Source organism: Bombina bombina, chromosome 7 (assembly GCF_027579735.1).
Source record: "Bombina bombina isolate aBomBom1 chromosome 7, aBomBom1.pri, whole genome shotgun sequence".
In the NCBI taxonomy this organism is placed as follows: Eukaryota; Metazoa; Chordata; class Amphibia; order Anura; family Bombinatoridae; genus Bombina; species Bombina bombina.
The window spans coordinates 184,908,195-184,929,403 of NC_069505.1; the positions used below are offsets into that span (position 1 = coordinate 184,908,195).

At 40.0% G+C, this 21,209-nt stretch overlaps 1 protein-coding gene across 3 annotated transcripts in view; it reads right to left on the minus strand.

The window, feature by feature from the left end:
• The window catches only part of TOLLIP (toll interacting protein), a 133,902-nt gene that overhangs the window by 42,005 nt on the left and 70,688 nt on the right, over positions 1–21,209 (minus strand). For all 3 annotated transcript variants that reach the window (XM_053720476.1, XM_053720478.1, XM_053720477.1), the window contains one exon: positions 16,381–16,471. In XM_053720476.1, the coding sequence (XP_053576451.1) occupies positions 16,381–16,471 (91 nt within the window). The remainder of the gene's footprint in view (positions 1–16,380; positions 16,472–21,209) is intronic.

A 21,209-nucleotide genomic window follows, 5' to 3' on the forward strand; every position in this document is an offset into this window, starting at 1 on the left:
ATGTTATGCTAAATTTTAAGGTTATAGGAAGTATATATATATATATATATATATATATATATATATATATATATATATATATATATATATATATATATATATATATATATATATATATTTTTTTTTTTTTTTTTTTTACATACAAAGCTTTATTTATGTCATTGTGTCAATAAAGAATTACATTTAGGGCTTCTCCCCCCTTTGGCTGCAGGTTCCCCACCCTGTTCTCCACCTTTTAGGTGGAGAATTTCAATCTCCCCAGTCTCGACCAACCAGGAAGAATGACAGCTCCTGCCCGCGCGTGATTGGCTGTGCGCAGGCAGGGGTGGAGTTGGTCTCATGTACGAGTGTGCAGCAAGTCATAACATGGAGCCAAAAGGCAGTGCTATTAGCCCATTGTATTCAGAACAGAGTCCTTTGTCACTTCCGTGTGCAGCATTCTCCAGCAGGGTGGCATTACGAGGAAGCCGGGTGAGGGCAGATTAATACTTTGCCATATTATAACATTTTCTCACTTTTATAAATGTTACTTAAGATATCCAAAAGCACAAATTAATGGCATAATTTAACCTAAATTAAACCTAAAACTCTGCACAATAAACATTGGGGGGAAAAATGCAGCCTTAGTTCATTTTAGCATGCATAATTTAAAAAAACAAACAAAACAAAACCACACTTTCCAATTTACGTCTATTATCAAATTTACGTTGTTCTCTTGGTATCCTTTGTTGAAAATCAGATAGGAAGGTGTAGGAGCATGCACGTGACTAGAGCAATATATGGCATCAGTTTTATAACTATACATTTGTAAGAGCAGTCAGTGGCAGCAGTTTCCTGTGATGTACTGCTACAGAAATGTGCACACTACCTAGGTATCTCTTTAACATACCATGAAAACAAAGTAAGTTTGAAAACAGTAATTTGGAAACTTTTTAAACTGGCATGCTCTGTCTGAATCACAAAAGAAAAATATTAAGTTTAATTTCCCTTTAATATTGGCTTCAGCCTTAGCAGGGTGGTCAGTAAAATCCGCCAGGTGGTGTGCTCATTAAATAGGTTATGGGGAAAAACCCTGCGTATTTCCTTAATAAACAGGGCAGGGTGCAAGGAAGTGGTCACTCAGGAGGTTGTAAGATGTATCTACCCCATGGTAAGTGAAATATGCAGCATAATTCTAAAGATCGCTTGTCCTGCACAAGAACATCTGTTACAGTCCATACAACTCATTACAGACGCTTACTGCCGTGCCTTTACAAAGACAGGTGACATAAAAGCGACAAACACTTTAGAGATACATGAAAGGCAACACTCCAGACCATACATCAGTATGCTCTCAAAAAGAGGAGCCATTTCAGCAAAGAAAAACAAAAGAAAGATGCACTTTCGATAAGAGGTAAATTGGATTTTTTTTTTGCTTTAGCTGAATCATGAAAGTTGAATTTAGATTTCCATGTCCTTTAAAGAGTGACCAAAATAAACTTTATTCACATATACACAATCCAATCAAAATACTTCTTTGTGAATTGCTGTAATTAGCAGAACAAATCCAAATAGATAAAATGAGAAACAAGAAGATTATGCCTCAATTTACCTTTCTAAATAGACAGCACATTTAATTTGGATCTGTGAATTCAACATATTAAAAAAACAAAACAGAATGTTGACGATGGCTATGGAAGAGATTTGCATAATGTGCAGTCCCACAACGCGGTGTAAAACAAAGGTACAAATCTGACCAATGACGTAGCAAAAGGAACATGCAGAGCGTTGCGCAGACTTACCCAGCGAAAAGTAATCAAGCCCTGAATTTGTAAACAAGAAACAGGCAGAGATACACAGGAGACGGTGCAATTGGAAGAAGACAGAATGTTAATGACCATACACACAAGGGATTTGTATTTACTATATAGACAAGAATAATGAGTAGTTATTGCTTGCTTTAGCACACAACATCCACACCTCTGATATCTTAGGTCCTCCAAATATAGAGCACGCACAGGCTTAACAGGGGCCATTTTCATCTAGGTTCATATTCAGCATTAAAAGGGACATAATACTCATGCGATTTAGCATATAACTGTAAAAAGCAGGACATTTCTATGTAAAAAAAGAGATATATTTTACCTCATAAATTCTTACTGCTCCCAATAGTAAGTGCTCTGAACAATTATACTATAGCAACTGTTGGCTGCCCCCCCCCCCCCCCAACATGCAGCTAATTGGCTTCATCAGTGCTGATATCACACTTTACTGTAATCTTATGAGACTTTAAGGAATTTTACTATGGAATCTTATGAGATTTCAATAAACTGAGGAGGGAAATAACATGACTGTGCCTGCACATGCCAGATGCACACTCCCTTGGAAGTCCTGGGACTAGCATCCTGATTGGCTGCTTAAAGTACCTTTACAATGGGATGTGGCTACCAATATCTTCAAAGAGATGATCAAGTAATATTTTCTAATCAACTTTTTACAGCTATGCTGCATCACTTTCAAGTGCTTCAAAATTAGGGTATCATGTCCCTTTAAGCACTAAATTGCAAAATATATACATGCAAAATAAAAGGTTTTAAAAACCGCCATCTAAAAACAGTCACTTTATTAATGAGCTGCAAAACTACTTAACGCCGTTATGCCGTTCTATTCTGTCATAATTACACTGGGCTTTAGTGCCGTTCTGACGAAATGGAACGTCATAACCGTTGGCTGTCCTTACGGTCTGGAGGGCATGCCCTAGCTTCACAGGGACGCCCCCCTGACCCGATCCTATCATTGAAATCTCGCGATCGCGTGCACGATCGCAGGATTTCAATTTGTTTACATCGGAACAATATTCCGATGTAGACAAATTAACTCGGTCATCAAAGGGTTAAAAACCCTAGTTTATTTATCTAAAGGGACTCTCAAGTCAAAATTAAACTTTCACGATTCAGATAGAGCAGTAATTTTAAACAACTTTCAAATTTACTTCCATTAACAAAATGTGCACAGTCTTTTCTCCAACATAGGTGTGTCCGGTCCACGGCGTCATCCTTACTTGTGGGATATTCTCTTCCCCAACAGGAAATGGCAAAGAGCCCAGCAAAGCTGGTCACATGATCCCTCCTAGGCTCCGCCTACCCCAGTCATTCTCTTTGCCGTTGCACAGGCAACATCTCCACGGAGATGGTTAAGAGTTTTTTGGTGTTTAACATGTCTGTACCATCAGATAAGCTATGTTCTATATGTATGAAAACCAAGGTTTCTCCCCATTTAAATTTATGTGATAATTGTGCCATAGTGTCCAAACAAAGTAGGGACAATGATGCCACAGATAATGATATTGCCCAAGATGATTCCTCAAATGAGGGGAGTAAGCATGATACTGCATCATCCCCTTCTGTGTCTACACCAGTTTTGCCCACACAAGAGGCCCCTAGTACATCTAGTGCGCCAATACTTATTACCATGCAACAATTAACGGCTGTAATGGATAATTCTATTGCAAACATTTTATCCAAAATGCCTACTTATCAGAGAAAGCGCGATTGCTCTGTTTTAAACACTGAAGAGCAAGAGGATGCTGATGATAACTGTTCTGACATACCCTCACACCAATCTGAAGGGGCCAGGAGGGAGGTTTTGTCTGAGGGAGAAATTTCAGATTCAGGAAAAATTTCTCAACAAGCTGAACCTGATGTTATAACATTTAAATTTAAATTAGAACATCTCCGCGCACTGCTTAAGGAGGTATTATCTACTCTGGATGATTGTGACAATTTGGTCATTGGAGAGAAATTATGTAAGATGGACAAGTTCCTAGAGGTTCCGGTGCCCCCCGATGCTTTTCCTATACCCAAGCGGGTGGCGGACATAGTAAATAAGGAGTGGGAAAGGCCCGGCATACCTTTTGTTCCTCCCCCTATATTTAAGAAATTATTTCCTATAGTCGACCCCAGAAAGGACTTATGGCAGACAGTCCCCAAGGTCGAGGGGGCGGTTTCTACTCTAAACAAACGCACTACTATTCCTATAGAAGATAGTTGTGCTTTCAAAGATCCTATGGATAAAAAATTAGAGGGTTTGCTTAAAAAGATGTTTGTTCAGCAAGGTTACCTTCTACAACCAATTTCATGCATTGTTCCTGTCACTACGGCAGCGTGTTTCTGGTTCGAAGAACTAGAAAAGTCGCTCAATAAAGAATCTTCGTATGAGGAGGTTATGGACAGAGTTCAAGCACTTAAATTGGCTAACTCTTTTATTTTAGATGCCGCTTTGCAATTAGCTAGATTAGCGGCGAAAAATTCAGGGTTTGCTATCGTGGCGCGCAGAGCGCTTTGGCTAAAGTTTTGGTCAGCGGATGTGTCTTCCAAGACAAAATTGCTTAACATCCCTTTCAAGGGTAAAACACTGTTTGGTCCTGATTTGAAAGAGATTATTTCAGACATCACTGGGGGAAAGGGCCACGCCCTCCCTCAGGATAGGTCTTTTAAGGCTAAAAATAAGCCTAATTTTCGTCCCTTTCGCAGAAACGGACCAGCCTCTAATTCTGCATCCTCTAAGCAAGAGGGTAATACTTCACAACCCAAACCAGCCTGGAGACCGATGCAAGGCTGGAACAAGGGTAAGCAGGTGGGGGGCAGACTTTCTCTCTTTGCTCAGGCTTGGGCAAGAGATGTTCAGGATCCTTGGGCACTAGAAATAGTTTCTCAAGGTTATCTCCTGGAATTCAAGGAACTACCCCCAAGGGGAAGGTTCCACAGGTCTCAATTATCTTCAAACCAAATAAAAAGACAGGCATTCTTACATTGTGTAGAAGACCTGTTACAGATGGGAGTAATTCATCCAGTTCCAATAAGAGAACAAGGGATGGGGTTTTACTCCAACCTGTTCATAGTTCCCAAAAAAGAGGGAACATTCAGACCAATTTTAGATCTCAAGATCCTAAACAAATTTCTCAGGGTTCCATCGTTCAAAATGGAAACCATTCGAACGATCCTTCCCACCATCCAGGAAGGTCAATTTATGACCACGGTGGATTTAAAGGATGCGTACCTACATATTCCTATCGACAAGGAACATCATCAGTTCCTAAGGTTCGCTTTTCTGGACAAACATTACCAGTTTGTGGCTCTTCCATTCGGATTAGCCACTGCTCCGAGAATTTTCACAAAGGTACTAGGGTCCCTTCTAGCGGTTCTAAGACCAAGGGGCATTGCAGTAGTACCTTACTTGGACGACATCCTGATTCAAGAGTCGTCTCTGTCAAAAGCAAAGGCTCATACGGACATCGTCCTAGCCTTTCTCAGATCTCACGGATGGAAAGTGAACAAAGAAAAAAGTTCTCTGTCCCCGTCAACAAGAGTTCCCTTCTTGGGAACAATAATAGATTCCTTAGAAATGAGGATTTTTCTGACAGAGGTCAGAAAATCAAAAATTCTAAGCTCTTGTCAAGTACTTCATTCTGTTCTTCGTCCTTCCATAGCGCAGTGCATGGAAGTAATAGGATTGATGGTTGCAGCAATGGACATAGTTCCTTTTGCACGAATTCATCTAAGACCATTACAACTGTGCATGCTCAGACAGTGGAATGGGGATTATACAGACTTGTCTCCGACGATTCAAGTAGATCAAAAGACCAGAGATTCACTCCGTTGGTGGCTGATCCTGGACAATCTGTCACAGGGAATGAGCTTCCGCAGACCAGAGTGGGTCATTGTCACGACCGACGCCAGTCTGGTGGGCTGGGGCGCGGTCTGGGAACCCCTGAAAGCTCAGGGTCTATGGTCTCGGGAAGAATCTCTTCTCCCGATAAACATTCTGGAACTGAGAGCGATATTCAATGCTCTCAAAGCTTGGCCTCAACTAGCAAAGGCCAAATTCATAAGGTTTCAATCAGACAACATGACGACTGTTGCATATATCAACCATCAGGGGGGAACAAGGAGTTCCCTGGCGATGGAAGAAGTGACCAAAATAATTCAATGGGCGGAGGATCACTCCTGCCACTTGTCTGCAATCCACATCCCAGGAGTGGAAAATTGGGAAGCGGATTTTCTGAGTCGTCAGACATTCCATCCGGGGGAGTGGGAACTCCATCCGGAAATCTTTGCCCAAATAACTCAATTATGGGGCATTCCAGACATGGATCTGATGGCCTCTCGTCAGAACTTCAAGGTTCCTTGCTACGGGTCCAGACCCAGGGATCCCAAGGCGACTCTAGTAGATGCACTAGTAGCACCTTGGACCTTCAACCTAGCTTATGTATTCCCACCGTTTCCTCTCATTCCCAGGCTGGTAGCCAGGATCAATCAGGAGAGGGCTTCGGTGATCTTGATAGCTCCTGCGTGGCCACGCAGGACTTGGTATGCAGACCTGGTGAATATGTCATCGGCTCCACCATGGAAGCTACCTTTGAGACAGGACCTTCTTGTTCAAGGTCCATTCGAACATCCGAATCTGGTTTCCCTCCAACTGACGGCTTGGAGATTGAACGCTTGATTTTATCAAAGCGTGGGTTTTCAGATTCTGTAATAGATACTCTGATTCAGGCTAGAAAGCCTGTAACTAGAAAAATTTACCATAAAATATGGAAAAAATATATCTGTTGGTGTGAATCTAAAGGATTCCCATGGAACAAGATAAAAATTCCTAAGATTCTATCCTTTCTACAAGAAGGTTTGGAGAAAGGATTATCTGCAAGTTCTCTGAAGGGACAGATCTCTGCTTTATCTGTTTTACTTCACAAAAGGCTGGCAGCTGTGCCAGACGTTCAAGCGTTTGTTCAGGCTCTGGTTAGAATCAAGCCTGTTTACAGACTTTTGACTCCTCCCTGGAGTCTAAATCTAGTTCTTTCAGTTCTTCAAGGGGTTCCGTTTGAACCCTTACATTCTGTAGATATTAAGTTATTATCTTGGAAAGTTTTGTTTTTGGTTGCAATTTCTTCTGCTAGAAGAGTTTCAGAGTTATCTGCTCTGCAGTGTTCTCCGCCCTATCTGGTGTTACATGCAGATAAGGTGGTTTTGCGTACTAAGCCTGGTTTTCTTCCGAAAGTTGTTTCCAACAAAAATATTAACCAGGAGATAGTTGTACCTTCTTTGTGTCCGAATCCAGTTTCAAAGAAGGAACGTTTGTTACACAATTTGGACGTAGTCCGTGCTCTAAAATTCTATTTAGAGGCTACTAAAGATTTCAGACAAACATCTTCTTTGTTTGTTGTTTATTCTGGTAAAAGGAGAGGTCAAAAAGCAACTTCTACCTCTCTTTCTTTTTGGCTTAAAAGCATTATCCGATTGGCTTATGAGACTGCCGGACGGCAGCCTCCTGAAAGAATCACAGCTCACTCCACTAGGGCTGTGGCTTCCACATGGGCCTTCAAGAACGAGGCTTCTGTTGACCAGATATGTAAGGCAGCGACTTGGTCTTCACTGCACACTTTTGCCAAATTTTACAAATTTGATACTTTTGCTTCTTCGGAGGCTATTTTTGGGAGAAAGGTTTTGCAAGCCGTGGTGCCTTCCATTTAGGTGACCTGATTTGCTCCCTCCCTTCATCCGTGTCCTAAAGCTTTGGTATTGGTTCCCACAAGTAAGGATGACGCCGTGGACCGGACACACCTATGTTGGAGAAAACAGAATTTATGCTTACCTGATAAATTACTTTCTCCAACGGTGTGTCCGGTCCACGGCCCGCCCTGGATTTTTTAATCAGGTCTGATGAATTATTTTCTCTAACTACAGTCACCACGGTATCATATGGTTTCTCCCATGCATATTTCCTCCTGTACGTCGGTCGAATGACTGGGGTAGGCGGAGCCTAGGAGGGATCATGTGACCAGCTTTGCTGGGCTCTTTGCCATTTCCTGTTGGGGAAGAGAATATCCCACAAGTAAGGATGACGCCGTGGACCGGACACACCGTTGGAGAAAGTAATTTATCAGGTAAGCATAAATTCTGTTTTTATATGTACACTTGTATAGTCACCAGCCCCAACTGAGCATGGGCAAGAATTCACAGATTATAAATTTGTGAATGGCTGATGGCTGTCACATGATACAAGAGGAGTGGAAAGATACATAACTGAAATTTGTCAGAAAATAATCTACTACTCATTTGAAGTTCAGACTAAGTACTATTGCATTGTCTTTTTATCATGCATGTGCTGCTTATGCAAATCTACTGTTTTTACTGGTCCTTTAATTATGGTTAGGTATGGGCTAGCTGTAAATGAGTTTGTACACTGTTCTAAGTAATCACTTTCTAGCATATAGCCAGTTTAGGCAATCTGCAAGATTTTAAAGTAAGCCTAGATTGCAGAATTTGCTTTTTTGCCTCCAGCAAAAGCAACCAAAATTTTGTATCACAAGTTGTATTACTATTCACAATTAAGCATGTTACAGGCTCTGATATTCAAATCCTCTCTGCTCATGTGAAATTATCTAAAATGAACCTCCAGCACTGCAAGATCTTTAGTGAAATTTTCAAAAGGCAGATTTTATTTTACTTCCAAGGGGCATTCTGTATGTGAAGGAGAGACAAGCCCAGGGGAATATAGCACTGCAGGACATGACAGTTCTGCTGCATTTACACTTTGAATGTAAACAGATCTAAAATAGAAAGCACAGATTCTGTTTGTATTTGTATTATGACCCTGGGGAAAGTCACCCTAAGGGTAATGAGGGAAACCAGATGTGGACTCCTTGCCCAATGTGCTTAGAAGGATATGGCTGCACCTCACTGACGAGGACCAAAAGGAGGTCGAAACGATCATCTGGGGTTGCCATTTTCCTTGTTCAGAGGAAAATTGCCTGGTATTTCGGGGCTGGACTGTTAGGCAGAATCAGACTGATATATTTCATGAAAGTTTTCCTCTGTGAAAAGCACAATTGGGCTAAGAGACTGTTCCTAGGTGGTAACCGGGACATAGAACAAGCTATTGAGCTGCTGTTCATTCCTGGCAGACTGCTTCTCTTTTCCGTTTTATTTTGTACACAGCAGTGTATTTAGGATTGCGATTTACAAATTCTGATTATGCCTTCACAGTTTCTGTGTAACAAATTAAGCTCATACTTTGTATATTTATGTGTATTTTTTTTACAAATTAGATTGCACTTTGCATGTCTTATTTAAATTAAAACTGAAAAACTGTCAGCTTCAGTTTCCGAAGAGTGTCATTATTTTCTATGTGACAGATAATCAAACATTCTCTAGTTTGAAGAGAGATTACAGTGCTGACTTAACAGGGGCAGAACTCACTGAATTTTAAAGAAAAGGGGAGGAATCTGGAAATCCCAGAAAGATGAGAGACGCCTTCCATAGAAAGTAATGAAGCTCTCTGGGATACACAATTTATCATGGAAGAAAGAAGGTAACTGATATAAAGGCTCCGTTTGCATCAAAGTTAAAGTAAACTGAAACGTTTTTACTACAATTTTACTTGTTTTGTTAATATATTTTAGTATATATTACTTGTTACGAATAAGTGCATTGTGAGCTTTGAGCAAACTTCACCTGCATATAGCTGGAGAGACAAAATCAGTAAGACCAGCTTGTTTAAAATGCTTACAAAATTTCACAAGACTTGTGAGAAAGCTTCAGATATACCCTGGGAACTCCCCTGTTCAGCCAAGGGAACTGCCCTGTCCGCTCCCACTTTCTGAATCTGTCCATTTTAGTTTGCAATGCTGCAAATACACGGTGCTATGTTATTTGTAAATGCTACACAGAAATATAGAAAATATGATCCTAAGTTATTAAAGTAACACAAAGGCTTTCAAAGCATAATCAGAATGTGTAAAATCACAGCTAGATCAAAATTTAAATGTATTAAAATATAAATGAGAAAGTGCAAAACTTAAATGCAACAATACTGAAAGGACACAATCTAAAGTGTAAAGTGATATCAAATACAAAGCGTAAAGTAACAAAACGCTCATATCATGCAGTTCTATATTGCACTGGGCTTGTCTCTGCTTCACATAGATAAATGAGACCGATCTTGCAGTACTAGACAGAGAGTGCTGTCCCTTTTCCTTTTGAAAATTCAGTGAGTTTTGCCTTTGTAAAGTCTGAACTAGAATTTCTCGGAATGTCATGTCTCAAAGTGTTTCTTATCTGTCTGAATCAAATGTATTTAAAAGACAGCAGGACCAAAATACCTTACAAATACATAAAACATCAGGACTCCCAAGCAGCTCCTGTACTTTAACCCATTCATGCCCGGGGCAAGTGTTTAACATCAGAACTTGCTTGACAAACAAAAAAATCACGTTTGTCAACGTGGTCCTGTGATTTCAAGAATACCAAGAGAACAAAGCAAATTTGATGATAAAGGCAAATTGGAAAGTTGTTTAAAATTGCATGCCCAATCTGGACCATAAAAAGGAAATTTATGCTTACCTGATAAATTTATTTCTTTTGCTATATGACGAGTCCACGGATTTCATCCTTACTTATGGGATTACGCCTCCTGGTCAGCAGGAGGAGGCAAAGAGCACCACAGCAGAGCTGTATATATAGCTCCTCCCTTCCCTCTCACTCCAGTCATTTGACCGAAGTTAGGAAGAGAAAGGAAAAGCCAAGGTGCAGAGGTGACAAGTTTAAAAAAAATAAAGACCCGTCTTAGAAAATGACAGGGTGGGCCGTGGACTCGTCATATCGTAAAAGAAATAAATTTATCAGGTAAGCATAAATTTCCTTTTCTTTTACAAGATATGACGAGTCCACGGATTTCATCCTTACTTATGGGATACAATACCAAAGCTATAGGACAAGGATGAAAGGGAGGGACAAGACAGGAACCTAAACAGAAGGCACCCCTGCTTGAAGAACCTTTCTCCCAAAAACGGCCTCAGACGAGGCAAAAGTATCAAATTTGGAAAATTTGGAAAAATTGTGAAGAGACGACCAAGTTGCAGCCTTGCAAATCTATTCAACAGAAGCATCATTTTTAAATGCCCATGAGAAAGCCACAGCCCTAGTAGAATGAGCCGCAATACTTTCAGGAGGCTGCTGTCCAGCAGTCTCATATGCCAAAGGGATGACAGTCTTCAGCCAAAAAGAAAGAGAGGTAGCCGTAGCTTTCTGGCCCCTACGTTTACCAGAAAAAACAATAAAAAATGAAGATGACTGACGAAAATCTTTAGTCGCCTGTAAGTAAAACTTCAGGGCACGGACCACATCCAAGTTATGTAACAGACGCTCCTTCATAGAAGAAGGATTAGGACACAAGGAAGGAACCATAATTTCCTGATTAATATTCTTAATAGAAACAACCTTAGGAAGGAAACCAGGTTTGGTACGTAAAACCACCTTATCAGAATGGAAAATAAGATAAGGAGAATCACATTGTAGAGCAGAAAGCTCATAAACTCTGCAAGCAGAAGAAATAGCAACCAAAAATAAAACTTTCCAAGATAACAACTTAATATCTATGGAATGCATAGGTTCAAACGGAACCCCTTGAAGAACATTAAGAACTAAATTCAAACTCCAAGGAGGAGCAATCTGTCTAAACACAGGCCTGATTCTAGTCAGAGCCTGATAAAAAGATTGAACATCTGCCAGACGTTTGTGTAGCAAAATAGACAAACCAGAAATCTGTCCCTTTAAGGAACTTGCCGACAACCCTTTCTCCAAACCTTCTTGGAGAAAAGATAAAATCCTGGGAATCCTAACCCTACTCCATGCGTAGCCCTTGGATTTGCACCAATAAAGATATTTACGCCATATCTTATGGTAAATTTTTCTAGCAACAGGCATACGTTCCTGAATCAAGGTATCAATGACCGAATCAGAGAACCCTCGCTTAGATAAAATCAAGCGTTCAATCTCCAAGCAGTCAGCTGCAGAGAAACTAGATTCGGATGATGGAAGGGTCCCTGAATGAGAAGGTCCTGCCTCAATGGAAGCTTCCACGGTGGCAGAGAGGACATGTCAATCAGATCGGCATACTAAGTCCTGCGAGATCACGCAGGAGCGATGAGAATCACTGAAGCCCTCTCCTGTTTGATTCGAGCAATCACCCGGGGAAGGAGAGCAAACGGTGGAAACACATAAACTAAGTTGAACGTCCAATACACTGCCAAGGCATCTATCAGTTTGGCCTGAAGATCCCCGTGCCTGGATCCGTATCTCGGGAGCTTGGCATTCTGACGAGATGCCATAAAATCCAGCTCCGGTCTGCCCCATCTGAGAATCAGGGTGGCAAGACCTCCGGATGGAGTTCCCATTCCCCCGGATGAAACGTCTGTTTGCTCAAAAAATCCACTTCCCAGTTGCCCACTCCTGGGATGTAGATTGCTGACAGATAACAAGAGTGAGCCTCCACCCACCAAATTATTTTGGATACTTCTGTCATCGCTAAGGAACTCCTTGTTCCTCCCTGATGATAGATCTAAGCCACAGTCGTGATGTTGTCTGACTGAAACCGGATATGAACGTGGCCGAAGCCAACTGAGGCCAAGCCTGAAGCGCATTGAAGATTGCTCTCAATTCCAGAATATTGATTGGAAGTAGAGACTCCGACCGAGTCCACACACCCTGAGCCTTCTGGGAATTCCAGACTGCACCCCAACCTAGTAGACTGGCGTCCGTTGTCACTATCACCCATGTTGTCACTATCACTGCCTGAGCATGCTCAGTTGTAGAGGTCTGAGATGAAAGCGAACAAACTGAATGATGTCCATAGCCGCACCCATCAATCCAATTACCTCCATGCACTGAGCCACTGATGGCCGAGGATTGGAATGAAGGGTTCGGCATATAGTCAGAAACTTTAACTTTCTGACTTCCGTCAAAAGATTTTCATAGATACAGAGTCTATTAGAGTTCCCAGGAAAGGAACCCTTGTCTGTGGAATTAATGAACTCTTTCCTAGATTCACCTTCCACCCATGAGTCCTTAAAAAGGATAGGACAATGTTGGTATGAGACTTTGTCACCTGATAAGACGACGCCTGGATCAGAATATCGTCCAGATAATGCGCCACTGCAATGCCCCGCGGTCTAAGAACCGCCAGCAGAGACCTTCGTGAAGATCCTGGGTGCCTTCGCCAACCTAAAAGGAAGGGCTACAAACTGAAAATGTTTGTCCAGAAAGGCAAACCTCAGGAACTGGTGATGATCTCTGTGGATATGCATCATTTAAGTCCACGGTAGTCATATATTGACCCTCCTGGATCAAAGGAAGAATTGTCCTAATAGTCTCCATCTTGAAGGATGGAACTCTGAGAAACTTGTTTAGACTCTTGAAATCTAAAATGGGTCGGAAGGTTCCCTCTTTTTTGGGAACCTCAAAAATACTTGAGTAAAACCCCTGCCCCTATTCTTGTATTGGAAAGGGACAAATTACTCCCAAAGTGGAGAGGTCTTTTACACAACGTAAGAACGCCTCTCTTATCTGGTCTACAATCGTGAAAGAAGAAACCTTCCCCTTGGGAAGGAATTTTTGAACTCCATCTGATACCCTTGAGACACGATTTCCAGTGTCCAGGGATCCTGAACGTCCCTTATCCAAGCCTGGACAAAGAGAGAAGTCTGCCCCCTACTAGATCCGGTCCCGGATCTGGGGCCGCCCCTATATGCTGTTTTGGGAGCAGCGGCGGGCTTCTTAGGTTGTTTACCCTCGTTCCAAGCCTGGTTGGGTCTCCAAGTGAGCTTGGAACATGAATAATTCTCTTCCTGTTTCGTGGAAGAGAAAAATAGAAATTTCGAAATTCACAGTCGCTCCACTGATGGGGCTTCCCGTGATATCTGAAATAAAATCCTTCAAGTTAGGCCCGAACAGGGTCTTCCCCTCGTAAGGAACAGCCAAAAGCTTAGAATTAGCGGACGCATCCGCAGATCAAAAATGCAACCATAAGTGCATCTAAGATGGAAATTTTAAAAAACAGCTTGCTAGCACACATACAAAATGCAAGGAGCTGCAGCTGGTTTCAGACTGCAAACCTAACGCTTGCTAGACAGCTAAGCTAACCATCAGGCTACTACAGCTGGCTGTTTACTTTCTGCAAGGAAATATCAGATATTATAACTGAAATAGATAAATAATGAATGCACCCAAAGAACAGCAGTAAGTCCTAATTAAAATGACCCTTACTGTCCCCTGAACTGTAAGAACAGATACCATTTACTTTATCGTACAAAAGAAAATGACAGTTGCGTGCAATATTGCATCGCATAGCGTCCGAAAGATACATATAAAGTTGGGTTAAATGTAATCTCCCTCGTTAAGGCGTATTGTCAAAGAGATAAGTTGTTGCTCTAACCACTATACCAATGCAGAGCAGTCACTGAGTAGAAAAAACTTAATACAAGTTTATTTCAATAATGAGGAAGCAACAAATAAACAGTTGAAAAACATGTACTTATAACTAAACAGTACTGTCGCTTTAAAACTAAAAGTGACTTATCTTTGTGTCTATGACCTGCTCGATATCCCTTGTGCCATCCAATTTATAAGGTATGAGAAGGACAAATAATCCCCTGCAAGACATGCAATAAATTTACAGAGAAATTTTTTTACTGTCTCCTTAAATTTAAAAGAATGCCTTATCTCTGTTTTTTCAGAAATTTGCATACAAATGTTGTAGAAAATACCAATGACAATATGAACACTGTATAACTAAATATTGCAATGAAATCCTTGCTGGGAGCCGCAGAGCACTGCCCGTGGGTCATAAATAAATTTTTTGGACACTATAACCGGGCTGTAAGTCAAGGATAGCTCAGACTATTAATAGTTGTTGCTTCAGAGAAAGGATTTATGATAAAAATCAATTCATAAAAACACACAACACTGTCTCTTTAAACCTAAAGCGACTATGGACAATGAGTACTGTCATCCCAAGTCAACGGATGAACTGACACTGATAGGCAGGGATCTTATATGACACCTTGTTCCCTGAAAGACTGGCTCTGCCAGCATACACTGCTCAAGAGCTACGGACAAAAGTGCTGTAACTTCCGAAAACTGGAAGTAAGCGCATCTACTGTGGGTTAAATTAGATCCCGGTCGCCATTAAACATCATGAGAAAAACTCCTGTGTTCTACACAATCACTAGGTATGACATGCAGTGGGGTAGTTTATAAAAAACACAACTGCCTTGCTAGATATGGCCATAATTCCCCGGGAGCGACAACAAAAACTGTCCTAATAAAGACAGGAATATGTAGATATGTGCAGCCCCGTTTGTAACCCCATACAAAGATACACTGCAACACGCTGTCAGGGAGAAAGCTATTCAGACAGAGCCCCTGCTTCCCATAAATATACTAAGTGCAGAATTCCCTGAGGTATATATATCTAGGGAAATACCCTATAGAGAAATAAAACTGCACTTACCTCTATATGCTGTCCGACAGCAAGACAGACGCATCAGGGTTCAGTGGTCCATTGGGTCCCTTCTGTAGTTCTGTAAAAAGATGAAACCTGAGCCAGATCCAGCTTAGGTCATCACAGAAAGGGCAGCATCAGAATGGGAGGCGCAGTGAGAATATAATCCCACCAGTTCCCATTGCCTTAAAGCCACCAGATGCTTCTCTTTTCTATTGAAGAGACTGATCTGGTCTAGGCTACACACCGCAGAATAAAGTAGCACTTAGCAGCACCACTTTCAAAACAATAAACTCTTGATTGAAGAATCTAAAAACTAACACCTCACTTTACCTCTTCCTATCACTAACACAGGCAAAGAGAATGACTTGAGTGGGAGGAGCTAAATATACAGCTCTGCTGTGGTGCTCTTTGCCTCCTCCTGCTGACCAGGAGGCGTAATCCCATAAGTAAGGATGAAATCCGTGGATTCGTCATATCTTGTAAAAGAAAGTTTAATTTTTAACAGACTGTCCCTTTATTTCTTTATGTTTGAAACATACTTTGCATAAAAACCGTAAAAGTTAATAAGACAAATATGTAGAACAAGGAAAGTACAGGTGAAACTGTAAGATACCTTATTCATACAGCATATATTGCTCTACACTAGATATGTGCATTTGTTTTTTTGTTCCGTAATAAATGCAGAAGTAGGTTGACTCAAGCCTTATTAGTGTCTTTTCGGAGCTGCAAATATTCTTGTGAAAGTGCAACACACTAAGATATGGATTTGCACAGATCTCAGTGTGTTTCACTTTCACAAGAATATTGGCGGCTCCGAAAAGAGACAAATGGGACTTGCGACAGCCTACTTCTGCATTTGTTATGGAAGGAAAAAACGAATGCACATATCTATTGTAGAGTTATATATGCAAAGCACATATCTACTCTACACTTCATGAATACCTAGTTGGCATCTGATTCTTTTATCACTTTGTTGGGACATACTAAATTATTCTCTTTAAGACAGGTAAGCATGCCTTACATCACTATTATTCACAATACATTAGAATGAATCATATTTACCTGCAATAGGCACATAGCCAACACCCTGTTGGTACACAGTGGGCATCAGGACTACTGGTTGTGGCTGCATCATCATTGCTGCTGGCACTGACTGCAAGAGTGGCAAAATGGTGCAGGTAAATAATGTGAGACAGTTATAACATTATAATGAGCAAAAGCAGTAACATAGATAAAGCATAAAACTACATACAACAAGTTGACCTTAGGATAGCAACAACACACTAAACTGCAATATTACATCACAAGAACTAATACAGTTGCAGGTTTTAGGTCATCAAGTGCAAGTAAGCAATGTGATGGAGATAGAATACAGTTATTCTTTTTCACAGTCTTTGTACAGTTGAGTACTATGTATGGTAGGTTGTTAAAATGTAACAGGAAAGTATAAAATCACATATATACACACACTACAGAACAGATTTATACGTACTGATAAATCAACTCCATCCCTTTCAAAGCAGTACCTTATCAGCAGGTCAGTACCCTATTCTATAGATGAATAGAACTAGCGCAAGTCTGAAGTATATATAGACATACACACAAGATTATGTATGTATATATATATATATATATATATATATATATATATATATATATATATATATATATATATACACACACACACACACACATATTTTATATATATATATATATATATATATATATATACACACACATACATACACACACACATATATACATTATATATATATATATATATATATATATATATATATATATATATATATATATATATATATATATATATATACACACACACACACACACACACACACACATATTTTATATATATATATATATATATATATATATATATATATACACACACACATACACATATTTTTTATATATATATATATATATATATATATATACACACACACACACACATACACATATTTTATATATATATATATATATATATATATATATATATATATATATATATATATATATATATATATATATATATATATATATATATACACACACACACATATATACATATACACACACACATACACATATATATATACACACATACATAGTTGTGCTCAAAAGTTTACATACCCTGGTGATTTTGGCCTGATAACATGCACACAAGTTGACACAAAGGGGTTTGAATGGCTATTAAAAGGTAACCATCCTCACCTGTGATCTGTTTACTTGTAATGTGTGTGTGTGTGTGTGTGTATAAAAGGTCAATGAGTTTCTGGACTCCTGACAAACCCTTCCATCTTTCATCATGTGCTGCACTGACGATTCTGGATTCTGAGTCATGGGGAAAGCAAAATAATTGTCAAAGGATCTGTGGGAAAAAGGTAGTTGAACAATATAAAACAGGAAAGGAATATAAAAAGATATCCAAGGAATTGAGAATGCAAATCGGCAGTGTTCAAACTCTAATCAAGAAGTGGAAAATGAGGCGTTCGGTTTGTTAACATACTGCATTCATCTTGCCATCAATTGTGACCAAATTTCCTGTGCCTTTGTAGCTCACACATCCCTAAAACATCAGCGATCCACCTCCGTGTTTCACAGTAGGAATGGTGTACCTTTCATCAAAGGCCTTGTTGACTCCTCTCCAAATGTAGCGTTTATGGTTGTGGCCAAAAAGCTCAATTTTGGTCTCATCACTCCAAATGTCTTTGTGCCAGAAGGTTTGAGGCTGGTCTCTGTGCTGTTTGGCGTATTGTAAGCAGGATACTTTGTGGCATTTGCGTAGTAATAGCTTTCTTCTGGCGTCTTGACCATGCAGCCCATCTTTCTTCAAGTGCCTCCCTATTGTGCATCTTGAAAAAGCCACACCACATGTCCTGTATTTCACTTGAAGTTATTTGTGGGTTTGTCTTTGCATCCTTAACAAATTTTCCTGGCAGTTGTGGCTGAAATTTTAGTTGGTCTAACTGACCGTGGTTTGGTTTCAACAGAAACCCTCATTTTCCACTTCTTTATTAGAGTTTGAACACTGCTGATTTGCATTCTCAATTCCTTGGATATCTTTTTATATCCCTTTCCTGTTTTATACAGTTCAACTACCTTTTCCCGCAGATCCTTTGACAATTATTTTGCTTTCCCCATGACTCAGAATCCAGAAACATCAGTGCAGCACTGGATGAAAGATGCAAGGGACTGTCAGGAGTCCAGAAACTCATTGACCTTTTATACACACACACTAATTACAAGCAAACAGATCACAGGTGAGGATGGTTACCTTTAATAGCCATTCATATACACACTATGCAAAAAAGGCAGCACTCACTGGTCATTTGTAAGTAAAATTTAGCTTTTAATACAAAAAGTTAAAATCTTGGGAAAAACCATGACGTTTTGATGCCTAACTGGCATCTTTTTCAAATGTCCCAAAAGGTAATTCCAAAGTGGTCACACCAGCTATGTGGTGTTCCCCATGAGAGCATAAAACTACTGGCTGAATGGGTTATATTTATACAAGTCATAGCTGACATCAAGGCTGTGTTCAGCTGTGCATGATCACTTGCAAATCTGATCAGCTGGTTCCGTTCCCACCCACAAGCTTTATACTTCATTGTGCTGTTAGTTGAGCAACTGCATGGCTAATTTGCATAGGTGGGAGTGATCTGCACCGGAGTAGTGTCCAATGATCTTGCAATGTTTTCAGGTGTCATCATACACGCCCACTTGTCTCTGCTGTGAGCGAAACTTCCCCAAACAAAGGGATATTTCCTGATATTCCTGCATTAGCTGTTGCTTTATGAATAAATGCGAGGGTGTACCCGCTATAGGTAGGACATTTGATCTCCTCACTACAACTTTTGAATGTGTATTACATCCCAGTACAATGTTCAGTACATCATGCACCAAGGTGAACATGCAGCTTCTACGTTGATTGACAAAGGTGACCCCTCACTAAGCTGTGTGAAACATACGGCATCGTTGTGCCAGAAGCAGTTCATAGGTCACAGGCTAATATCCCTTTGTTTGGGGAAGTTTCGATCACAGCAGAGACAAGTGGGCGTGTATGATGACACCTGAAAATATCGCAAGATCATTGGACACTACTCCGGTGCAGATCACTCCCACATATGCAATTTAGCCATGCAGTTGCTCAACTAACAGCACAATGAAGTATAAAGCTTGTGGGTGGGAACGGAACCAGCTGATCAGATTTGCAAGTGATAATCCACAGCTGAACACAGCCTTGATGTCAGCTATGTGACTTGTATAAATATAACACATTCAGCCAGTAGTTTTATGCTCTCATGGGGAACACCACATAGCTGGTGTGACCACTTTGGATTTACCTTTTGGGACATTTGAAAAAGATGCCAGTTAGGCATCGAAACATCATGTTTTTCCCAAGATTTTAACTTTTTTTATTATCAAAAGCTAAATTTTACTTACAAATGACCAGTGAGTGCTGTCTTTTTTGCATAGTACATACTGTTTTGACATTGCACCCTGGCAGCTGCTACTAAATATATGGTGTGCATTCCTACACAGGACTTTGCTTTATATATTTTTTGGAAATTGCACCCAAGCATTTATTACATTATATTTTTTTTACTATTACATTTTTGCATTCCTTTTATGGAATTCATAGAAGCTGTTTTCCGAAGACACACAGCAGTGTGAGCTCTGTTCACTGTGACAGCATTTTCCTGCTTCAGTCTCAAAACTCTCTTGAGCTGTTGTTTTTAGCAGCCTTTTTTCCTATATTTTTTTCCTTATTTTTTCTATGGAAGCTGGTGCGATCAGTTACTCCCCCCCAGGAGTTAATACACATCGGATAGATGATGATCAAGTGAACACTGACACATTAATGTTCACTGATGACGATGCTGCACGGATCCTGAACATCACTGACTTGCGTGAGTTGAGGGGAAATATCCCTATTGATATTTATCACAAACTTTTGAATTTAAACAAACGCAAAATTGATTACAACCTACACTCTGTTTATTTGTCTAACTATTACAAAAACAAACTAATACCAAGGGGCTTTAGGATTGCTAATGTACCTACACTAGGAAGAACTAATCCTGAATTTTGCAGAAAATGGTGCTGCATCCTTAATAAATGCTCCTATGATCTAATTTTACTCACCCTACAGGAAGTTTCCCGTTTAGAGGATAAAATACAAGTTGAGATAGAGATAATTAAGGCTGAAAGTTATCAGGTGTTAATAGATGATAAAACTGACAATTGGATCACCAAATTAGATACACTAGTCAAGAAATATAATAGTGAATTTCTGGCTTACAAAAATAGAAAACTCTGCACAGTAGAGACAGACTACAGAGAAAAAAAAGGTTGTACAAATGGCTTTATGGGAGTGACGATAGACGTAGGGAACACATCCCTAGGCGACGCACACAAACAAGAATTATCAAGAACACTGTTGACACCATAGATACCAGCAGTTGCGAAAGTTCAGGCAGTGATTCTAATTCTAGTAAAACTAAGATAGGGACCACACAACCCCAAGGGGGTACGGTTACCACTAGATCAGCAAATAAAAACTCATTTACTACTAGTCAGTCAAAAAACTTGGAAGGAGGCATATCAGATGAGGGGGGTACAAGAAGAAAAATCAATCACTCACAAAAAACTGACATAGTGTATAATTTGAGCATTAGACCCTTGTCCTTTGATGAAAACAAAGTATTGAACAAGGGTTTGTCTTTTATGCCCACACCTAAGCCGGATAATTTCCAGACTGAGGTTGACATTTACCGTTTTCAAAGACAGTTAAATACCAGAGAATTTTTCAAGGATCAAAATAAAACTGACTGTAATTACAGCTTTAAGAAAACATCAACTTTTGA